General features: G+C 41.4%; 1 protein-coding gene across 1 annotated transcript in view; it reads left to right on the top strand.

Moving 5' to 3' along the window:
* The first annotated feature begins 282 nt into the window (after nt 1-282).
* Nucleotides 283-24,450, top strand: part of itga3b (integrin, alpha 3b) — a 33,950-nt gene continuing 9,782 nt past the window's right edge. Inside the window, exons 1-7 of the mRNA XM_028567316.1 lie at nt 283-749; nt 18,983-19,110; nt 20,648-20,730; nt 22,219-22,468; nt 22,675-22,767; nt 22,905-23,109; nt 23,779-23,972. Coding sequence (XP_028423117.1) covers nt 574-749; nt 18,983-19,110; nt 20,648-20,730; nt 22,219-22,468; nt 22,675-22,767; nt 22,905-23,109; nt 23,779-23,972 — 1,129 coding nt within the window. The 5' untranslated portion in view covers nt 283-573. The remainder of the gene's footprint in view (nt 750-18,982; nt 19,111-20,647; nt 20,731-22,218; nt 22,469-22,674; nt 22,768-22,904; nt 23,110-23,778; nt 23,973-24,450) is intronic.

Raw genomic sequence — 24,450 nt, 5'->3', positions numbered from 1 at the left:
GATTAAAATCAGAAAATATTTTATGATGTGGTGTTGATGGAGGTATTGCTCAAATATAAGTAATATTGTATGAAGGTTTCATAAAGGGATGAATGAAAACCCAAGTCACATAGCCTACACGTTTATTGCACGGATACCAAGTTACTTTCAATATCTTGTGTAAAACTAATGGCTTCAACTTTTTTTCTAAAAAGTGTAACTGAGATTTTGTGTGTGTGAAAAAGAGTAACAGAGACTGAGACAGGGAGGGGAAAAGGCGTGAGACAGAGATTTCATACAGCTAACCACACTCAGTGAGTGCACTTGTTTCAAATGGGTGTGGAGGGCAGAGAGGAAGAAAGGGAGAGAGCAGAGGAGGGCAGCAGAGAGGAGCAGAGGGAGGCAGACATTGACACCTAGGCAGTAACACTTTTAGTGCGAGGGGGGTACGACACACCGGCGCTCCATGGGCAGGTCTCTGTGAAGCGCAGCCTACCTGTTGGAGCTCATTGCGGGAGACTGCCGTGCCGGACCCACGCTGATCGTGGATCTGCGGGAAACTCACTGCACTTGCGAGGCGTGAACAGCTCAAACATGTCTCCCAGACTATTGCTCTGCGCTGTTTTGGCTGCGTACCACGGGACGCAAATCGGCAGTGGATTTAACATAGATGAACGGTTTCCTGTGATCAAAGAGGGGAAAACCAAAGGGAGCTTCTTTGGATTCTCAGTAGCTGTGCATCAACAGACGGAGGGCGCCACAAAGTACCTGTAAGTTATCAGCTGTGCATGTCTAAATGCTCCACTTTTGTCTCCTTTTGAGGTTAAAATACCCAAACTACGCACCTGCTTTAGACCAGGTGGCGTAACAAAAATCAACCATTGTATCAGCCTCGGAGAAGCTTATTGCGCAAATCCCGCGGTGAAGCTTTGGAGTCTACAATATATTGCGTTTGCGGCCCAATTTATAACCTGCGTTTAGGCTACTTGTTAAATGATTTCACATGACACGCTTCCATTTTTTTCTACAAGGCAACCACCTGTTATAAGGCAGCAGTTTAAACCTCTGCACATGTATTTAGGCCTTTTGGCCGTTTTTGACGAACTGTGTAATGTGCGTGCCTCAAGATTAAAAGTCTTGCAATTGGACGTGCGGAACTTCCAAAAAAATGTGTCTTGCATTTCAGTTAACTTGAGAAAAGTAGTCACATCAAACAGGAATCTGATTTGTAAAAACATAGGCGAATGAATAGCTCTATTTTTTCTTTAAAGACAAATTCTCCATTTTATTTTTACCCTTTTCTGGCTGTCATGCACAGCTATGTCCAAAACCTTTAATCATCCAATTGCTGCAAGTGCCATTCTCCAACTTTGACTCAATCCTATGGTTGAAAATGCATAATTGACTAAATTGGAATTGCTATAATTCCTGTTTGAGAGGAACTTGTACTGCAGCTGTGGGTGAAACAGCTGGGCCATGTGAACACAGGCCCAGCAAACTTCAGTCTGGGGCTTGTCTATGCTGTGCAGTTCAATATGCCATCTGAAGTGTCTTTTAGGGTCACAGCATGTGGGAATTTACGTTATTGTTTTAAAAAAGTAATTTCAGATCAGTTCATGGCTTCCCAAGCTATTCAATCGTTATCCCATAGACTTCAGTGTACATTTTGGAATGCACAGAAAGCCGTGACATAGCCTGCTCTACCTTCTTTCCACTTATCCTGGGGCTTTTATATTTAGTTGGGACACAAGTGAGTTTGTGTTTCGCTATAAAGGTGTTCATTGGCCTGTAACACTTGTAGGCTGTTATTACCTAGACATGAATGCTCATGTGGAGTTGACGGTGTTTGGGAGGATTTACGTGAAAGTACGTGTTTTTTGTTTAAGGAATAGTTGATGTTCAAGAACAAGAATGTGTGCGACACATCTTTCCTATATGTAGCTTATTTAATCAAAGATCCTTAAACTGCATCATTTTTTAGGATTTCCCTCAGCCAATTACAGTGGGCCCCCTAATCATTCCGCATCCATGATCACACGCGTGTCCATAACTAGATGTTATCTGTGTCCTGGTCCTGCTTTGAAGGGTAATTCAGGAAGAAAATTGCAAACCAGGGCACACTTCCTCTGTGTTGTCACAGTGAAGGTTTACCAGCCTGAAAAAAAAGAAGGTTCAGCGTAATTACTGCAGAAATTTCCCCTAGTTTATAGAATGAGTACCAGTGTCCAGCTGACACCTAATCAATGTGCCATATCTTGGCCCTGTCCCCAGTGGGATGCAGTCACCGTCCACAGTCTGCAACCCAAGAAGGCACCACATGGCCCTGGTAGAGAGGCTGGAGGCCTGTGGGGACAAGAAGGCTGTAAAAAGTCTCATCAGTCCGCTGATAAAGGTTTAAGCTAATTCATGCTCGGTTCTATATTGCAGCTTTTAATTTGGTAAGTAAGGATTCATTTCAGGCCTTAAGTTTAGGATAATGCATTTTGGGTAGTACTTTTTTAGTCGAGAGTTAGATGAGAAGATAAATACCACTCTCTCTGTGTGGTGAATATGAATCTACAGCCAGCGGCCACTTAGCTTAGTTTAGCAGAAAGACTGGAAACTGGACCATCTAGCCTGGTGCTGTGCAACGATAACCAAATCCACCCACCAGTATCTCACTAATTACAACACAGTATACTTTCAGAAAGAGCTAGTTTAGCTGTTTCCCCCGTTTCCAGTTTTTATGCTAGGCTAACCTTAACGGCTGCTGGCGGTAGCTTCATATTTAGCATTGAAACATGAGAGTAGTATATTAATCTAAACAATGTTGAACTATTTATTTTAAATTTAAAGAAACTAATTAATCAAAGACTACTAGTGTTGTACAAGTGTTAGATGTCAGTATGTAATCTCGGCTGGCTCGAATCAGCCAAGAAGTTATAGCAAAACACATGCCAGCGATGTCAAATACATTTGCTTGCCTCATGGTGTGTTTCAGTGCTGTATGTCGGGGTGGTTCGTTTCTGAATTGGAAGGAGTCTCTAGAAACCACCCTCAATGTGACTGTAACCTGTAATTCAAAAAGAGAGCGTTAACCTACATACATGCAACCAAAATCTCACATTCACTCTTGAATTTCTCAGAAAACATGTTTTTTTTTAGAAGGTGTGGCATATTTATTACAAGGTTACTGTGTCTCCCATTTCAGCCACCCATTTGTGATCTGTGAATACACCACTGTTGAGTAAAGACTGTTCTTTAGTACTCAGACCTTGTGTACATACTCTGTGATTCTGTAAAGACACATCACAATGTACTGAAGGTGTGTACCATGTTTGACTTGGGCTGGTTTTACAGTGCTGTCTGTGTCCTCTGTTTTGTCTGGCTTCTTTGTAGCCCCAGATCTGTCTCACTGCACCACAGAGCTGTTTATTACATGCTTCCTCATTATTGGAGCGAGCTGGAGTGTGAATATTTGAAAAACACGAACTTTGCATATAAACCGGTCGCGACATGTACAATGTTAACAGTGGCCGTTCTTTGTGCATGCATGAGTCAAACAGAGTCCAGGTTAAAAGTCAAGAGAGAGCGCCTCCACTCCCACTTCTGCAATAAAGCAAGTGCAATAAAGTTTTTCCTTAACCTCTTAAGAAGGAGGCTATTATCTAATTAGTCTGTATGTATGTATCAGTGTATCTTGGCTCAGCTGAAGCAATTTAAAAATGTTTTCTGAAAAGAGGGGGGTACATGACCAATTAGTAGGCCAACATTGCTTCTTCTTGGGGAAGGGCTGCACCTGAATTATCTAATAGCTACCTGAGGCCAATTTGTTTCAGGGCATTCACTTCTCCAATCCCCCCAAACTCTTTGAATCGCCCATATACGGCCTCTGAGAGATTTTTTCTGAGAGGGCTTTTTTTGTTTTCTGTTGCAGCAGGGAGGAGGGACTGGGCAGTCAGCTGGCCACCTATTGGCTCTTCCAGTCCCCTAACCCCATGGTATGCTTGGAATGTATTACCCTTCTCTGCACAGTCACAACCTGCCAGGTTTCAGGTTGAGACAAGACAGGAGTGAATGATTCTGGGGACTATAGTGGAACACACACAAGCCCTCCAACATCATTCCTCTGTTCATCCTTCAGCAGACAAGGATACCTTAATTGTATGGGTGGGAAACCCCTGCGACCCGAGAGGAAGAATTTAATTCCTCTGACTGATGAATATTTAATCAGAGCTGAAGTGCCTTTGCTTTTCCAGCTCATCTCTGTCTGACTGCAGTGGCCCGAGGCCATGAAAGTCAGCCATTTAATTTGACAGGGCCTTCCCCTTTCTGCTGTAAGGTAAAGATTTAACTGCTCAATCTGCGATAAGGTTTATAGACACACAGTGTGATGTGTGGTTTGAACATGCACAAGTGCATGCCTTGCTTCTCTTTAATCCCCCTTTGAGTTTGTTTGAATTAAACACTTGATTCCTAAATCACATTTCTATTTTGCAATGGTAATGTGAAGCAGCAGATAAACATGGTGTGTTGTACGGAAACTGCATCCTCTAGTTAAACTCCAGCTTTAGTCTGTTAAAGACAGGAATTAATGCGCTGAAAAGACATTTAAGTGCAAAGTAACACTCCATGCAGCTCCACGTCTTGAACATTGAATAATCAGCCTGTGTTCATTTTAGTTACAATAAACCCACACAGTGACTAGTTGTAATACTCTAAACATAGATTTTCACAGAGTAAAAGTAAAGTAAAGTAAAAATTTATTTATAAAGCGCTTTTCACAGATAAAATCACAAAGTGCTGTACAATAGAAGAGGTAAAACAAACAATGTAGAATGTGTATACATATGTGAAATTAAAGTGACACTAGTGAAAACCCATCAGCCAAAAGCTTTCCTAAATAAACATGTTTTCAGATCCTTTTTAAAAGAGACAACAGAGTCTGCCAGACGCATGGACAGGGGCAGGGCGTTCCATAGTCTGGGAGCAACAAACTCAAAAGACAGGTCCCCTCGGGTCTTATAACGAGTCTTAGGGACTACAAGCAGGTTCTGGCCAGCGGACCGAAGAGTCCGGCCAGAGGAATCTGGCTTCAAAAGGTCCAGGATGTACTGTGGGGCCTGACCGTTAAAGGCTCTGAAAGTCAGCACTAAAATCTTAAAATCAATCCTGAATTTTACCGGGAGCCAATGGAGAGCCGACAAGACTGGAGTGATATGAGACCTTCGAGGAGCACCTGTTAAAAGCCTAGCAGCAGAATTTTGAACAATTTGCAGTTTGTTCAGGGCAGACTTATTCAGACAAGTAAAAACAGAGTTGCAGTAGTCCAGTCTTGTTGATATGAAAGCGTGAATTATCATTTCCAGATCCTTTTTTGACAATATTTTGCGTATTTTACAGATGTTCCTAAGATGATAAAAGCAATTTCGGACGAGCTGTTTTGAGTGTGTCTCCAAAGACATGGCCTGGTCAAACACAACCCCCAAGTTTCTGAGGCTGGATTTGACAGAGGGGCCCAGAGAGCCAAGGTGCTGTTTGATCAGCGGGATCTTATGGTCTGGAGCAAAGATCAGCGTTTCAGTCTTGTTTGAATTTATCTGCAGGTAGTTAGTGGCCAGCCAGTCTTTGATGGAGGACACACACTCTAGGAACAGAGACAAACGATGGAACTCAGCGTCATTAAAAGAACAATACAACTGGACATCGTCGGCATAGAAATGATACGATACATCCTTAAAACAACCAATAATTTGACCAAGTGGCAAAATGTACAGTAAAAACAAAATAGGACCCAAAACTGACCCCTGTGCCACTCCATGGGACAAATTGGACACATCCGACTGTACATTGTTTACAGCAACATTAAAGGTTCTGTCATGAATATAGGAAGAGAACCACTGAAGTACCGATCCCGAGAGTCCCATCTCATTATGAAGCCGATTGATCAGTATACTGTGATCCACAGTGTCAAAAGCAGAAGTCAAATCAAGAAGTACAAGTACAGTGTAGCGGCCAGAGTCTGATGCCATCATCACATCACTAGAGACTTTGATAAGGGCTGTTTCAGTAGAGTGTAATTTTCGAAAACCAGACTGAAAAGTATCAAACAGGTTGTGCTTCTCCATAAAGGAGGTCAGCTGGCATGCCACTACTTTTTCCAAAATTTTAGAGATAAATGGAAGTTTAGATATGGGCCTGTAGTTATTAGGTTCTGAAGGGTCAAGATTGGGCTTTTTAAGGATCGGGTTTACCACAGCGTGTTTGAAGTAGCCAGGGACTGAGCCAGATCTAAGTGACATGTTAATTATTTTTTCCACACAGGGGCCGACAATATCAAACATTTTCAACAATAAAGTTGTTGGGACAATATCAGCGGGGCTCGAAGACGGTTTCATGTTTCCTGTTATGGTCTTCACATCCTGTAGGCTGACAGGAGTGAAGGAAGACCAAGACGACACCGGTGAAAACTCAGTAGAACAAACACTGATGAGTGGAGAATTAACACTGGCCCTAATGTCATGTACTTTGTTCAGAAAAAACGACAAAAAATTGTTACAGTCCTCATGTGTGTACACAGGCACAAGAGGAGCTGAAGGTGCAATAAGATTTTCAATGGTGTCAAACAAGACTTTTGGATTCTTCTTATTTCCTGACACAAGGTTAGAAAAATAAGCTGAGCGAGCCTGCTTTATCAATTCATTCAGATCCAGCATCATGTCTCTTAAATAGAGTCTGTGTACCTCTAATTTAGTGGCTTTCCACAGACGCTCTGTCTTCCGACATTTTCTCCTAAAACTACAAATGTTATCATTTATCCATGGGAGGGCCTTTTTCTATGACCCTGAGATCTTTCTAATAGGCGCTACCATATCCAAAACCGACAGACAGTGGTTGTTGAAACTTTGCACAAGTGAATCAACATCATCACATTCAAAAAAGGGGCGAGAGTCAAAAGAGGCAGAGAACTCACTAGCTGTTGTCTCACTAATGATGCGTTTTTGTATTACAACATTACAGACAGTAGGCATCATGGTAAGCGACAGATTAAAAGAAATACAGTAGTGGTCACTAATTTGAAATTCTTCAACACTTAGTTTATCAATGTTTAGGCCACAAGAGAATACCAAATCTAACGTGTGGCCTTTTTATTTTGTGGGGACCAGAAACATGCTGTACAAAGTTAAAAGAATTCATAATAGTCAACAGTTCAGCTGCAGTTGAACAAGAGGGATCGTCAACATGCAGATTAAAATCCCCAAGGACTAAAACGCGATCTAGTTTAATGATGGACGTTAAAAACTCAGAGAACTCGTCAAGAAATGAACGTGCAGGACCAGGAGGTCGGTAAACTAAAACACAGTAAAAGGGGTGTATTTTCCCAACCTTACACATCTGCAGCTCGAAGGAGTTGAATGAAGCGGTGTCCGTCAAACTGCAGCAGAAAGAATCCCGAAAAACCAGCGCAAGTCCGCCTCCACGGCGCGCGAGCCGAGGAGTCCCAAACACGGAGCAGTCCGGGGGGCATAGTTCTTTAAGGTGAAAGTGCTCGTTCTCCCGCTGCCACGTCTCCGTAATGAACAGAAAATCCAAGTTCTCCTTAGTGAAATGGTCGTTCAGGGTAAAAGCCTTACTAGCAATGGAGCGCGCATTTAGAAGTGCAATCCTGGTAGAGCGCGTGTGTGACAAGGGCTGGCCTGGGACATGCTGGATGGCATGATCCGTCCGGCAGGTAACCGGGCACAGGACACGTTGGCGGGGCGCACGATGGCGAGCAGGCCGGGTTGGGAAGATCCAGTCGGAGTATCACTTAACTGAATGCCCCCATGTGTTATACAGTGGGGGAAATAAGTATTTGACCCCTTGCTGATTTTGCAGGTTTGCCCACTTACAAAGAATGCAAAAATCTACAATTTTAATCATATGTACATTCTAACAGTGAAAGACAGAATCCCAAAGAAAATTCCAAAAAATCACATCATATGAATTTATTAAAATTGATAACCATCTGATGAGGAAAAACAAGTATTTGACCCCCTGGACAAACAGCATGTTAATATTTTGTAGAAAAGCCATTATTGGCCAGCACAGATGTCAAACGGTTTTTATAGTTGGTGACAAGGTTTGTGCACATTTCGGCAGGGATGTTGGCCCACTCCTCCCTGCAGACAGCCTCCAAATCATTCAGGTTCCGAGGTTGTCGCCTGGCAACTCGAATTTTAAGCTCCCTCCAAAGATTTTCAATCGGATTCAGGTCTGGAGACTGGCTAGGCCACTCCAGAACCTTGATGTGCTTCTTCTTCAGCCACTCTTTTGTTGCTTTGGCGGTGTGCTTAGGGTCGTTGTCGTGCTGAAACACCCATCCTCGACCCATCATTCAGCTCTCTCACTGAGGGAAGGAGATGTCGGTCCAGAATTCCACGATACATGGCCCCGTCCATCCTCCCCACATCACCTTCTTCCAGGCCTCTTCTGAGTCGTCCAGGTGGTGAATGGCGAACTTCATGCGGGCCTGTACATGTTTCTTCTTGAGCAGGGGGACCTTGCGTGCGCTGCAGGATTTCAATCCATGACGGCGTAGTGTGTTACCAACCGTTTCTTTTGTAACTGTGGTCCCAGCTGCCTTCAGTTGATTCATCAGTTCCCCCCTTGTGGTTTTGGGATGATTCCTCACCGTTCGCATGATCAGGGACACCCCACGAGGCAAGATCTTGTGTGGAGGCCCAGACCGAGGGAGGTTGGCGGTGGTGTGGTGCTTCTTCCATTTCCTGATAACTGCACCGACAGTTGATCTTTTCACTCCAAGTTGCTTTCCGATTCTCTTGTAGCCCATCCCAGCCTTGTGCAGATCAACAATCTTGTCCCTGATGTCCGTAGAAAGCTCTTTGGTCTTGCCCATGGTGGTGATGTTGGATGCTGGTTGTTTGGGTGTTGACAGGTGTCTTTTATACAGGTAACGAGGTGAGGCAGGTGTATTTGATGTAGATAATTGGTTCGGATTGGGGCTGTGTCTTAAAGAAAGACTAACTGGCTTGTAGGAGCCAGAATACTTGCTGTTTGTCCAGGGGGTCAAATACTTGTTTTTCCTCATCAGATGGTTATCAATTTTAATAAATTCATATGATGTGATTTTCTGGAATTTTCTTTGGGATTCTGTCTTTCACTGTTAGAATGTACATATGATTACAATTGTAGATTTTTGCATTCTTTGTAAGTGGGCAAACCTGCAAAATCAGCAAGGGGTCAAATACTTATTTCCCCCACTGTATGACATGCTGTCGTACAGGCGAACGGAAGTGATGCAGATTGATCTGTCCAACTTGGCTGTGATCCAGAATCTCCCCTCATAGAAATGCTAGTGGTCTTTGTCTCTGAAGTGGACCTATCAGAGCGCTAGTGTCATGCCACAGTGAAACATTTCCAAAGAACAATCCTGTGTTGCCCATTAGGTCCCCACATTCATGTATTACATTCCAGATGTGTCCCAGTGAGAAGGAGGCATGGTAAAAAAAAACAAACCTATGTAATAGGATTTAATGGAGAGAAAAAAACAGTAAAAGTATTTTCACCATTTTTTGATTTATTATTGTTGACTATCTTTTTCTAATATGATGCCCTTTACACAGTGTTTATAAGTTGTAAGTAGTGCCTTAATTTTATGTTAATAAACCATTTACTAATGATTTATAGATATGTTATATGCCATTGATTAATACAGCTTTTGGGTTGCCAGGTTGTAGAACCTCACTTTGATTGGTTAGTAGGGGTGCATGATTAAGAAAATGTCACAATTCGATATCGATTTTTAGGCTCAAGATTCGATTCAAAATAAATTTTTGATTCAAAGACGATTCTCAATTTTAAAAAAACGATTCACCGTATGTACATGTAGTTACTTTTCCCATGTGACTGCAGTAGACATACAATTTAAAAGAAAAGAAACAACAACAAATTAAATGTAGTTTGGTATTACTTTATATGTCTTATACAAAAATAAAAACATTTGCAACTAAAAACTGCAAAGTGCCAAGCTTTGGCCAGCTTTGAAATACATTTAATTCAAGTATAAAATAAAACTGTTAAATAAAAAGAGCTTTTTGTTCAGAGTACGGTGGGAGCATTGAAAGAGAGCGCGTTGGTTGACTGGCATGTTAGGTACTTTAGGTTGTTGTTCGTCCACGTCTTTAATGTTAATCTCTGGGTGATGGCGTACCATGTGAGTTCTCAAGTTTGTGGTGTTTCCAAAATACTTAACTTTCGCTTTGCAAAGCCTGCATATAGCATGGTTCCTATCAAGCATACATGCCATTACAAAATGAAAAAAAGAAATAAAAAGAAAATATGAATAGATTTTTGGAATTCTATGAATCGATAGAGCTTGAATCGCGATACAAACGTGAATTGATTTTTTTTGCACACCCCTTTTGGTTAGGCCATTTGACCACATATGTCTAAAAGACTTGATGAGGTCAATCAGGACCAAAATACATTCATTAACAACTTATTAACTTGATAGTTAAAAACCCTTCATTAAAGACCTTTAACTGCAGACATAATCTTTTACTAAATAGAGAGAAACACAAGCATACACACCTGCCAATTGGACTTTTGACAATTTGGCACCCCAAAATTTGTTCTAATGGCTTATGAAGCATACATTACAGTGTATAAACCCATTTAAAGGGTTCCTTGTTTAAAAGTAGCACCAAACAATAAAAACCATGAACCCAGGCAATTCAGTGTGTTGTGAACAAGTGTGTTTGTAGATTGAAAGGTATATATGGTTTTAAGTCCTTTCTAATTTATTGGAGTCTAAGCCAAGCCACTGCAACTGTACAAGACCTCACTAAAGTTAAGTGCAAGTGTGTCCATAGTGATTGGCCCTAATCTTTATGGTATTTATTGTCCGTATCCAATCAGTTGGTAATGGCATGGGCTGCATTTTGTGTAGCAGCAGAATGAATGACGGCTTCTAATAACATGTTGAAATGGATCCCAGCGGGACATTGGGCCTCCTGCTAATCTCCACAGAGGATATTCTCTATGGTGGGGCTTTCATTGGAAATACCTGCAGTGAAGACTGTTTCTATCTTAACAAAACTGTAAGAGATCCCCTTCTTGTACAAATGCCCTCAACCAACATTGAAAAGAAGCTGGTGTAGCTGGCCTGCAGGCTAATGAGGGCTACCTGCAGCTAGAAAAGCTATATGCTTCAATACCTTTTCCCTCTCCGTGCCATTTTTCATCTTTGAAGGGGAAGTGATCCTGAAGTATAGGTTTACACTTGGTATGTGGAAGTCAGTGAAAGCGGTAAATTGTTGTCTGTCCTTAACAATGCAAAATGTGTTGAAAATGTGAATAAAAAACCCTCCTTTTTTTATAAAGTTTATTGATCAATTAAAATAATATAAACAAAAATATGATAGATAAAGACAAATATCTGCTCGAGTTGTGTTTTGTGGGTGTTTTTCAAACCTCAACAGGTAAAAACAGATGGTTCATGCACAAACCTGCACCGCTTTTATATAAGCTGAATAATATGAGTGAGAACTTGGCACTACACAGGCACGCTAACTGTGCCTGTCTGCTCCATTACAGCTGTGAGGTAGTCCACCTGTAACCCACCAGCTCCCCCTTCCCCCCTTTACATACTGGGGTCAAAATGTTAATGGAAATGCTGTTATTGATACTGCGAATCTCTTGTGAATTCTGCTATGGCTGCATGATGTGTGTGCTAGTGTGGGGTCACTAGAAACATGTGTCCAGGCTCAGTCCAGCTGTGATTCTGTGTGTTCCTGTTTCAATGCATACATTTGTGTGTATTTCTCTCTGTCAGTTTGGTAGATTTGCATGTTTTTGTGTGTGTGTTAATAATGTGTAGCAGTGCCGTGCTGTCTGCATCTGCAGCAGTGGAGGGGTCACCAGTCTGACGTAATTTACCCAGCGACACCAGGCACTGGGCGGTTAGCATACTGTAGTTAGCAGACCAACGTACAGACATAAGCCAACATAACATTGTCCTTGTCAGACAAGGTTGTACTCATTGCTATCAGGGGGATAACCTGCCTTGTTGTCACACTGGGTCTAAATGAGTTTGCTCTCTTGTTACTGTTTCACCAATGGCAGATGGTGGTCTTCAAACAGGATGTTTATCCAGCTGAGATCAGACCGCTGTGTGTGTGTGTGTGTGTGTGTGTGTGTGTGTGTGTGTGTGTGTGTGTGTGTGTGTGTGTGAGAAACACAGGTGCAAACTGATTTTCTCATTTTATTTAACATGATTCAATTGTTCCATTCCTCTTGTGATCAACAGTAATATATGCATTTCATTTCCATCAAATGTTTTCCCCTTGTGACTAAATTAACATTTATCAGAATGGTGGCAGCATTTCATTTCCTATATTGCTAATTCTTATGCAGACTCAGTCTACTTCTTTGTTTAAACCATCTACAACATCACCATCAACACTGTGAGAGTCTCACAAGGCTGAACGCAGCCTCGGAAGACTTGACAGAGGTGAGATGGACAGGGCAAAAATAGCTCTATTAGGTCTGAACTCAGTGACAGTCAGTCACTCAGTCTGGGCTCAGAGAAGTGTGAATGGAAAACAAATGATTTAAAGCTTCAAAGTTCAAAATTGAAGTGACTGACAAGGTTGACTGCAATTTTAGTGAAATTACAGTTTAACCTCAGAGTGGGAGGAAGTCATTCAGCTTCCTCTCACTCTGTGCCACCCTGTTATGTTAATAATTTACACCCTTTGACAGGTATACTGATATGATCTGTCTTAATATAAGAGCTACACTGTAGTCTATTCCCTCTTATAGGACTGTAGATCTAGAATGTAGCAGAGTTGTTCTGATATCAATATTGGAAATGCCTCTGATACTGCCTAAAATGCTGGTATTGTCGAGTATGCGAGTCTATGCTCGATCTGATACCACATTATTTCGAAATCGTTATCGGGAAGGAAAAAATAGTATCGGAACATCTCTAGAATGTAGATCATTTTGTGTGCTGATGGTTGTAAGGGTTAAAGCCGTTATATACTAGACGCATCCAAGGTGGCGTGCGACATCGTGACCTCAAAATTATGTAATATCCGGCCGGCGCGTCCGATTTATGGCGCGCGAGCCGAGGTCGCGCACGGCTCTTTTTTTAAGCTTTTGTTGTTGAATGTTGTTGTTCCGGCTGGGTGATACTTCCATGTTATTGTTTACCTACTTGTTATGGTAAATATATGTATCATGTAGTTATTGTACACATTTCTGTTGTTCTAAGCGAGCTGTGACTTGAAACCTACAAAATTAGTTATAGAAGTTTCTTGTTTTACACCTGTAAAGACTTTGGCCTCATTTACATTTGCCATGTTGTGATTTATATCAATATTGGCAAACTATCCCTATTTAACAAATGTAAAAGTCCTAAGGTGCTGTGATGGCAGGTCTGTTTGACCACTTTTCTTTTTGCAGCAGGTTGATGTATTACTGTTTGTCCACACACACACACATACAACTGCTGTGCACCTTACTGTGAATATTCTGATAGCAATGTGCGTGCTCACCCCCACCTATACTGCTTTGTGAGAGTGTTTCCTGAAAGTACAAAGAACTGGATTTATCAGAGTGCAATTGTAAAGTCATTACATCATTACAAGAGCAAAAAGAGATCTTAGCCCTGGTCTGCTCTTGTCCTCATCCTTAATTCAATCTGAAAATTGAGTCGCTCCGTTCAATATTATCTCAATTTGTTTGCTTGTGGCAATGTTTCTGTGGAATGGATATAAGTTGCTTGTAGTGCAATTGCTTTATACCAGAGTGAGAGTGCAGCGTAGGCGAGTGTGTGTGTATCTGTTACGTAAATGGATTTAGGAGTAAGGGTGATGATTAATAGCATTTTATGCGCCTGTTCCTTGTTTGTACTTGTTTGGCAATTTGGTGACCTGCCATGTGCCAAAGTGTAGAACTGGGAGTGTCAATGCAATTGGAGTTGGTGGTGAGTGTGTTTTGTGCAGTCCACCACGAGTAATATTTTTGCCATTTAAGCTGGTGGAGGCACACCTACAGAGACCTTTTTTACTCATATTTTGCGTGTTTGGTTGACTTTTATTCTTCAGCAAGCCGACATATCTGATCATTTTTTTTCCTAATATGGCTGTGATGCCAGTTAAACTGAAGGCTAATGTCTGTTTACCACCAACATTTGTCATCCACAACAGTCTTCCCTTTCAGCGGAAGGTAGCAGGTATGTGTCTCATCTTCAATGTGAGCATGCACTCCAGTTCCACATGTTACCTGAACTAAACCCCCGCACAAGCAGCACCAGGCTGTTGCAAAATAACCAACCAACTCGTGTTCTCTTGTGCACAAACTGGTGATTGCCTAATCTGTAGTGTGGAGTGTTGGAGATGGCGCCATCATTGGCACTCACAGTTTAGTAGTAGGGTAGTGTGGATTTGGCCTTAAACTTCTCTCTTCTCTTCACATCACTGAACCTCCTCACCACTGTTCCACCAATCCCCCACCCCTCTGTATCTTTATCCAACAACACCTTGTTACCAGTGGCAACATCTGCGTGTGTCTACTTGCTTGGAAAATGGCTCTGACAACAGCAGCCTGACATCTCACTTTTAATAGCAAAAGACATAGACCTGTAGGGATGTGCTTTGATTCACAAAATGACCATCCATAGAATTTGTCAAAAGAATTTGTGAATTTTTAGATGTAGATACACTAATCATGATTTTTTTTTTTTTTTTGTAGTGAAGTCATGAAAGAGTTGCATGGCGGATAGTGAAAAACAGGCCCTGAGGTAGCCTACTCTAACATGAAAAAGCTTTTTTCATTTCAATGCCCTGAGGGCTCACAGCCGCACCCTGTGACAAACAGGTTGTCCTAAGCCTTATGTGGACAGGTGATCCATCACTAGTGTAAGGCTGACATACACAAACACACTCGCAGCAGAGCTAATACTTGGTCACCCACTTTCCCTCACTTACCCATTTTTAAATATTTATATCGCTTGACATCTAAGGCAAGGGCCAGCAGGTTGAAAAGCTGTGTGCCAGTTTTAAACATTTATCATTTGTCTCATCACACTCCTGTTCAGACTGGGCCGAGATGAAGATGAATGTACTCTAAATGAGACATTTCTGCTCTTCTGTAAACACGACTGACAAAAAGGGTAAAGCTATTTTTAATTAAGTTGGGTTTCCTGGTTTCAGTGCTGCTGGTGTTATTCTGAGTCAGGAGCGGTCAGGTGGGGGGTGAGAGCATGAGAGACTATGGCTTAGTTTAAATTAGAGAGCTACATGTGCTGAGTGTCTTACAGACAGATGTTTGTTTACCAAACTGACAAGGCCTTGTAGTCTTTTCTCTTTTTCTGCCGTGTAACAACCCTCCCTTCCATCGCTCCCTCGCATTTTTTTAACACCTCCTACCCCTGCTATGTTTTTTGGCGCTGTCAGGAGCTGTGGGCAGCGGTGATTAAGATGACTAGATAGTTCACCTCTGTTTATTCAACTAAACCCCACTGATATGAATATACATTAGTTATATCCAACTCCCATTCTTCTGGGATTTTTAATCTTAGATTTTTAACTCCAGATTTCAAGAATGCAGGCCGCGCTCACCTTGGCTGGGTGTGTTCGCCACAGTAAATGTTTGGTTTAGCCAGCCGATCACTTGTGAGGCAGAGGGGGCGAATTTCAACATGTCCTCAGAGTTGGAATGCAGCTGCAGGTTGCCCCCCCCCCTTTCCCTTCTCCGGGCCTTTGACAGCCTGTTTATGAGGAGGTGATGAGCAGGGAGGGAGGTAGGAGGAGAGCACACAGGACAGGGTATGAGGTGTGCTGTCATGGCCGAGTCAACTCTTTGTAACTCACATTTTGGTGATTTTTATGTATAAGTTGAGAAGACTTAGGAAACTACTTTCACATCCCGTCACATAAAGTGACAATCTTGAGGTAATCAATTTGAAAAACAGCTTTTTTTATTGACATTTGGAGAATATCAAGGACAGGTTACACTTAGGCTTGTGTGCTGATTAAACAAACAACATTTAACATGTCAATTAGGAAGCTTTAGAGGTGCCGGTAGGTGGGTTTTTGTAACCCAAGCTATCTGTTTCACCCTGTTTCCAATCATTTCCCTAACCTATTTTTACCTATATATTATTTACCCCACAGACATGAGAGTGGGATCAATCTTATCAATCTTCTCATCTCTGCAAGAAAGCGAATAATCGTGTTTCCCAAAATTTCAAATTATTCCTTTAATTAAAGACCTTACCTTTTGATGAAAATACCTCTTCCCAGTTTGAAAGGTGTGTCTTCACTGTATGTCAAACCTAATTTTGTCAATCAGCAGTGTTGAATTTCCACAACAAACACAGGTGACCCACGTGGCTCTGATGAGACAGTGAGACAACAGTGAGTATGTTTATGATTTCAGGTTGGGCTAAGTCTTTTTCTCCAGTTTGCTGCAACAAGGACTTTGCCAGCCAAGGTTGCTTTTCTCTGTGTGCAAAGTTCACAATAACTAGCCTCTAAGTGTTTTACAGTCTTGCTTATTCTCTGGGTTGACCCAATTTCTTTCCTGCTCTTTCTAAACACTTTCCCCACAAGAATGGCGAGAGAGACTAGGGTTGGGTACCAAAACGCGGTGCCAATAGGGCACCGGTTCCGACGTAAACGGTAGTAACAAGAATAAGAATGAAAATTTTGGTGAAAAGAATGAAAAGTGTGACTGTATACAGTCACACTTTACACCACTTAACGTAAGCTGTCAGCATTTTAAGTCAGGCACCGAAATTTGGCACCAAAATTTTCATTCCAACACCGGGACGTAACAGTCTGCAGCTGCCGTTTTTGACCATATGGCCTTAGCAATAAACAAGCTGTTCTTTAATGTCGCCAAGTTTTCTGCTCCTTATATTATATACGGTACATTATAAATATATTATATATATTTCGGTTTAGGCACCGGCACCGTTTTAAAACCCAAACGATACCCAACCCTATTTGAGACACTGTGCCATTTACAGCTGAAAAACATGTTGTGGGGCCATGACTTTAGGTTTAATGGCTATGGAAGTAGACAGGCAAGTCATGTATGCAGAAAACACACACCAACATGCTCATGTGCTCACATTTTCTCACACACTCATACTGTAGATTACAGAAGAGGCCTCCACACTCACAGTGGGACTCTGTGGCCCCGATTCTCCACATATCAGTCAGTCCAACTAACTACTACAAACCTCTGTGGAATCTCAGATGGTGTCTACATTACTGAATGATTACCTGAACCAAGGCCTCTTCCTTCCAGTCCACTGGAAACTGCTGGCCCTCAGAGGCCATCTTGGCTCTAGCTGGTTGTCATCACTGTGGCAAGATAATTGATTCATTCATTGCTGACAATGCCCATCTGGTAGCAGAAAGAAGAGATAATTGTATCTCTCTGTTTCAAATGATGGCTGGAGGATGTTAGGGTTGTTTTTCATGCATCAGTGGAAAATATTAAAGCAATGTGTTCACTTTCATATACTTCTGGTCCACTTGTCAACCTGGTTGTAATAAGATTAGATAAATAAAATGTAGGCCACAACTCCTGAACTGAGATTAGAAATGTTATCATCTCCCAGATGGTCAAGTATTAAATTGGTAATGGGGCAATTCGATCTAAGATCTCTGGCGGAAACAAACTTACACAAATGATTTCCATGCAAAGGCAAACTTTCTGCTCATGTTCAGGTGACACATCAAAGAGAAAATATTTGTGTCTGGGCTTGAGATGTTCTTGTGATTAGATTGCAAGTATATATGAGGGCATTTTGTCTATGTGAGTGTGTATAAATAAAGAAGTCTGTGGTGAAGTGGTAGAGCCTGGTACACAGTTTCACTATGTTTGTATAGCATGGAAACTCACCACATATCCTGTGAGTAGTACGTGAGCGGGCACGGCTCACCATTAACAATATTTTACAAAAGCTATATAACATTCTTTCATGTTAATCCTTGGACATCAAGTAGTTTAGCATGCCTCATCCTTACTGTGTGTCATGTTTTATCTTTCAGGACATGATGATCAAGTTGAAACAACGAAGGGTTGACTCATTAGAGAGATTTTGATTTGAACGCACAATGACTTTACTGTAAAGGTGTACACTCACTATTTGTACTTATTCTTACTTATCAGTGTGTGAAAGGGGGGGTAGCTTGACTCACCACTTTTCACTGTTCACAACTGCTAGCATGTCAGCTTGCAACCAGTATTGCATAAACACATTCAGAAAGCTTGAAGGAAAGAACACACGTTGACTACACTTCTATATGCTTTTGTTTCCCACATAGTACAGCAGGCCATGTGTCTAACACACACTGTAAACAAGATCGTCGGCACCTTCTGCCCACAAAGTGGAGCTAATAAATCTTGTGCTGACTGTAAATAGTGTGTCTCAGGCAGCGCAGAGCCTTGTAGAGGGAGTAATCCCTCAACTTCAAAGTTCTGTGGTGTGTTAAAAGGTGGTGATAGGGAGTGTCTGGTAGAGTGGACAAAAAGATCAGGTCCATCACCAAGAAGCTTGTGTGTGTGTGTGGGTGTGTGTGTGTGTGGGTGTGTGGGTGTGTGGGTGGGTGGTGCCCAGACTTGTCATGGGTCATGCTCTGACTGCTCCACTCTGTCCACAATTAATTCACAGGTCACGTGAACTGGCTAATTCTGTGTGTGTGTGTGTGTGTGTGTGTGTGTGTGTGTGTGTGTGTGTGTGTGTGTGTGCGTGCGTGCATGCATGCATGTCCGTGGAACGGAATAAATACTATGTCTAAGATGGAAGAGGGAGCAAGATTCTCATATTTAAATGTAGTACTACATAGACCTATAGGATAGTTTCCCTGTGTTTAGACTAGAAAGTTCATCTGTTAAATCTTCTCATCTTCTTTTTATGTATTGTTTAACACCATGCCAGCTCTGATGTATGTAATCCAATAGTCTTTATGTCCCTGCCTTTCTTTCTGTCTGTATTCAGGCTTCTTGCAGGAGCACCAAAAGAGAAAGCCGAATCTCTACAAAATGTCAATGAAACAGGCGCCGTCTACTCCTGTCCCATTACAACAGATACAGACGACTGCTCCAGAATGGACCTGGTCAGCACAAGTAAGCATGATGCAGAGCTCATTGAAGGGATTCGTCATTTTGTCATTTAACAGGGGAATGCGGTATTCTAACAGAGTTTCTGTACAGGTCCGGTTAGTAATTTGAGTGAGCCTGAGGCACACAGTGAAGGTAGAGTCGACTGCAGTCTGCACCTGAGCAGACTCCAAGATGAGGGAGATGAATTAATGTTGAAGTGAAAACAAGACAAAGTCTACAGCCATGCTAGCTGCTCTGTGAGGCTGTACTTAGGCATAGCAGTGAGCTCAGTTTTAACATGCTCACAATGACAATGCTGACGTGCTAATGTTTAGTAGGTATAATGTTTACCTTGTTCACTAGCTCTAAACACAAAGTACAGCGGAGGCAGAAGGGAATGTCATTGGTTTTGTAGAAAACAAGGCGTTGGTCAAATTTTAATTGCGACCTTATGGTGGTGCTAGATACAAAAGTTAAAAAATCATTATGATTCATCCTCTGTGCACCATGAATGTATGTACAAAATTGTCATGGTCATTGAGTAGTTGTTGAGATCTTTGAGTGTGGAGAAATATTATTTAACTCAAGGGATACTCAATTTTTAACTTGTTAATCTACAATTGCGAATGTAGTATTTCACTTCTATAAAGTTGATTTAAAAATAATGGTCAAAATTGAAGCAGCAGAAGAAGAGATGTCCTACCTGGACATTAAACTCCAAAACCTTCCCTAGACCTTGTTAACATGACTTTCAAACTCCATGCCCTCTGTTAAAAAGAAAAAAAAACATGGTCCCCTAACCAAGATAGCTCTGATCTTGACTCTATCTGACCTTAATGTGTGAGTTTCCACTTTAAAACATACAGGTCACTGTGAACAATTTCCCTAAATACAAAGTGATGAACTGTAAATAACGACCTGCTAGCCTCCTCTTTATTCAATAAGCACAGCGCTAGTGTGTCAAACAATCTCTGAGTCTAATCCTCTGGCCTGCCCTACAGCATTCGCTGATCATTTGCTGCCCCTACATGTTTAGCTCCAGGATATGAAACTCTGAAATCGCATATTTTGTTTAATTGAAGGTTATTAACTGATAGACTTACGCTGTACTACCTGGAGGTGAATAGGCCCCCCGGAGGCTACAAGTAAAAACCATAATGAAAGGATTCCTCGTCACTTTTGATGTTCAGCTTATGAGTGACTATTGCTGCCGTCACTGCACATTTTTGTGGTCAATATTTGTCAGGGCATGATCCAGGCTGAATCAAGCTTTACTGTTTGGATTGGTTTTCCTGTGACTATTATCACCATAATCATGTTGAAGTCTTTCTGTTTTTTTTTCTTCTATATAATGGATGATTGGGCATGGCTGACTATAAACTGTAAACTAGTTTGTCTGGTTAAAATATGGTACTGAATTAACAGTAGAAACCTGGTTTTAAATAAAAGACCAAACATGTCAGTAACCTAGATGTGAAACTGTGTTTGTACACCTTTTTTTCATGTTCACAGTAAACTTTAAAACCCTTTAATTTAATTCCCTCATCTGACCCATCCACAGCAAATCCATCTGAGATGGTGGAGGGCATGTGGCTGGGTGTGACAGTGGCCAGTCAGAGAGACCAGCCGGCGGGACGCGTGCTGGTGAGATGACATCCTGCTTTACTCTTTTAGTCAGTGTCACAGGTGGCATATATACAGTCTTATTTACTGTAGCACTGAGGGGATGCAGGGTGAGATAAAACCCTTTTGTATTTTATTATTTTGTGTCACAGATGACACAGTGTGCTTGTTGCAATATTTACTGCAGCATAAAGCAACCAGATGATACACTCAACACCCACACACAGAATGACACATACAGGTAGCAATTGCCACATAGGGTAATAATGAAATCCTGCTCATACATAAGCTAACATTGGGATTTTTCCCTTTTTAATATGATTCAAGAGGACATTGTGCTAACATATTATAGGTATTTTTGTTTTTTGAAAGATAAATATATTATTATATTATATATTGGCTCAAAAAACAGCAAAAAGACTTCCTCGCACACAGAGACATTACTTGCATTCATACAAAAATTATTATTTCCAGAGAAAAATAACTTTTTGGCTGTGCAACTAAAAATGGACCCAATAGGCTTGTATATAATTCTGAATGTATCTTGTATAAACTATTCACAAGGAAAGCAATATTCAAATATGATTACAGACCTAGAAATACTTGGTAAAGTTTTTTTTAAACATATTTCTTGAAAAAGAATGCTTTAAACAGCCTAATCCCTAAACAGAAGTCTCTTTCCCTGGGAACCCATCTTCTTATTCAAATGGACCGTCCCACTTGGGTTCTTGAAAAAGAATGCTTTAAACAGCCTAATCCCTAAACAGAAGTCTCTTTCCCTGGGAACCCATCTTCTTATTCAAATGGACCGTCCCACTTGGGTTCGGCAGTTCCCGGTCTTTTACTGTGCCTCAGAGTAAAAGCATAGACAGTTTTTTTTTGTTTTTTTTATGTGTTTTTTTCAACTTTTCAGAAATAATTTATCAAAAAAAGTACAAACATATTGAAATATCAACAATATAATTCAATTCAATTGTATTTATAGTATCAATTCATAACAAGAGTTATCTCAAGACACTTTACAGATAGAGTAGTTCTAAAACCACACTCTATAATTTACAAAGCCCCAACAAGTCCAGTAATTCCCCCAAGAGCAAGCATTAGCGGTGGCTATTGCGACAGTGGCGAGGAAAAACTCCCTTTCAGGAAGAAACCTAAGAGGGTGTGTGTGTGTGTGTGTGTGTGTGTGTGTGTGTGTGTGTGTGTGTGTGTGTGTGTGTGTGTGTGTGTGTGTGTGTGTGTGTAATGGGGACACTGGTGATAATTTGCTGGTGTTTTCAAGCTATCTCATTTACTTTAGAGTATTTTTTCCCACTCCCACTGCCATTCTTATTGTTTTGTAGACTTTACAGAAAAACTAATACATCATTTTTTAAACAATTCTAGCTCTGATTTAATCTCAGTATGGATACAGTACATTATCAGAAGAAGTTTCCAGATTGGATGCATTGTCAGAGCAACTGCACAGTCCATAACATCCCAGAATACACACTCTTCTCTTGTCTCCAGGCATGCGGGCATCGCTATGTGAAGATCATCCAAGGCGGCCCAGAGGAGCAGCGGCGGATGATAGGAAAGTGCTATGTCAGGAGCAACGACCTGACCTTTGACCCAAATGATGAATGGCAGTCTTATAGTTATGAGGTCTGCAACCCCAACTTCGACATGGATTTTGAGGGCCTGTGCAACATGGGCATGTCAGGCGGCATGACAGACAATGATGTCTACATCGGCGCTCCAGGCAGCTTCCTGTGGCAAGGTGGGCACTGGAGAGTTAACACCAAAAACAGTGTGTTTGGTTACTTAACACTGAAATAATGGGCTGGTTTCACAGACAGGAATTAAACCCTGTGCAAATCTGCCAAATGTCTAGTCTAACACTGGGATCATTCTCTGTCTGGGAAACATGTCCATTGTGCACAAAGCAGACATAACAATGTTGTCTAATTCTGCTTTATTATAAAGGAAATGTTCATGTAACGTGGAGAGATCCAGTGAATGCCTGGGACTCTGCAGGCAAAGACTTTGGACAGCAGAATAGACGATACAGTTATATGGGTAAATAAATATACAGTATGTTTTTTGCTTCATTTAAATATATACATTCTTACACGTTTACCATGCTTTAGGACCTCTAAACCCTCCCGCAATCAGACGACAGTTTAACAGTGAATCTCAAATGCTTTCTTCGGCAGGTTACTCAGTTGTTGAGGAGAGGAAGCTGCTGAGCCATGATGACTACACAGTGGTGACAGGGTCTCCCAGGGATGATTCCAAGGGCTCAGTGATATTTGGGAGTAAGACCGCCAAAAACATCAAATTGGCACTCACTCTCCTCGGGGAACAAGTGGGCTCGTACTTCGGGAACAGCCTGGCTGTCACTGACCTCAACAATGACGAGTGCGTCTCTGCACACCACACTAACAGAAATGAATAATATCTTTAGTATTTTTTTTCCTATATAGTACATTCAGACTTTTTCCATGCTGGGAATCAAATCAATTTTTTTCCCCAATTAATTATACCCCTGGTTTAAAAACATCATTTAATTTAATCGGCCACAGTCTGTGCATCTTTCACTCCAGGGGACCAAAACAAACTGGCAATCCATTAATTTGGAAATTATATTTCCACCTAATGCCATATTTTAAGCATAACCTGCTTATTATTCTAAATTCACAGACGCAGAAGAAGAAAAGCATTTGTGTTATGTTTGCAAGTCTTAAAGGATTGTCTGTAACTGTATCTTGTTCTTTTGAGCTGCCTCACGCTCAAATGCTCTGTAGCTATGATCTGCCTTGTTATGCGGAGAATGCATGACACTGATGTATGTATGAGCAGAGATGAGAGAAGAAAACCTGTCCCTTCAGCAGCTGAGATAAGGTGTTCGTCATTACATTATGGTGAAATCATGCGTATCCCTTAATGCATGAGTGAAGCCTTGATGGGCAAGTTTGAGATCCAAGGAAAATAATATTTAGGATGTCCTTTTCTGGTGTGTGTGTGTGTGTGTGTGTGTGTGTGTGTGTGTGTGTGTGTGTGTGTGTGTGTGTGTGTGTGTGTGTGCAGCTGGAACGACCTGATCGTGGGCGCCCCATTTTACTTTGACCGTATGAACGATGAGGGAGGAGCAGTGTATATCTTCATGAATGAAAATGGATCGTTCCAAAAGACGGCAAGCGTGGTGCTGAAGGGTCCATCGGCCTCTGGATTTGGCTTTGCAGTGGCTGCCATCGGCGATGTTAACCAAGACGGATTCCAAGGTATGACATTGGTTTTACATTGAGGGTATGAACAAAATAAAGTAAATGCCACATGGAAAAGTTGAAAAAACAGATTCAAAACTCCAAAAAGGCTTAATAAAAACAACTATCAAATGATGTACTTTGTGAAATAATGCAGTTACTTCTAGTTAAAGTCTAGATTCTTTTATTTTGTCAACCTCTGTATTTAAAAGGTGGTGAACTAACTGTTGCGCTGTGAAAAGGTATCAACGTAGGGTACAGAGCAAGCATAAAGTTCCCCATTAATTTTTTTTTGTGCACTGTTGCTAAGCAGTTATCTCAGCAGGAAAAGGTAATGTGCTGTGTTGCATTTCGGACCACTGAAAGCTGTACAAAATAGCTAACAATTTACTAATCATTGAGTAGTGCTATGCTGCCGCCCAGAGGGCAAATATGTGTATTCCAAACACAGACCTACCTGAGCTTTTTCTTAGCAGACCACCTTTGCATGTTTCCT

The sequence above is a fragment of the Perca flavescens genome, chromosome 21 (assembly GCF_004354835.1).
Source record: "Perca flavescens isolate YP-PL-M2 chromosome 21, PFLA_1.0, whole genome shotgun sequence".
NCBI lineage: Eukaryota > Metazoa > Chordata > Actinopteri > Perciformes > Percidae > Perca > Perca flavescens.
The sequence above is the reverse complement of the archived record's forward strand: the minus strand, read 5'-3'. Positions and strand labels throughout refer to the sequence as shown.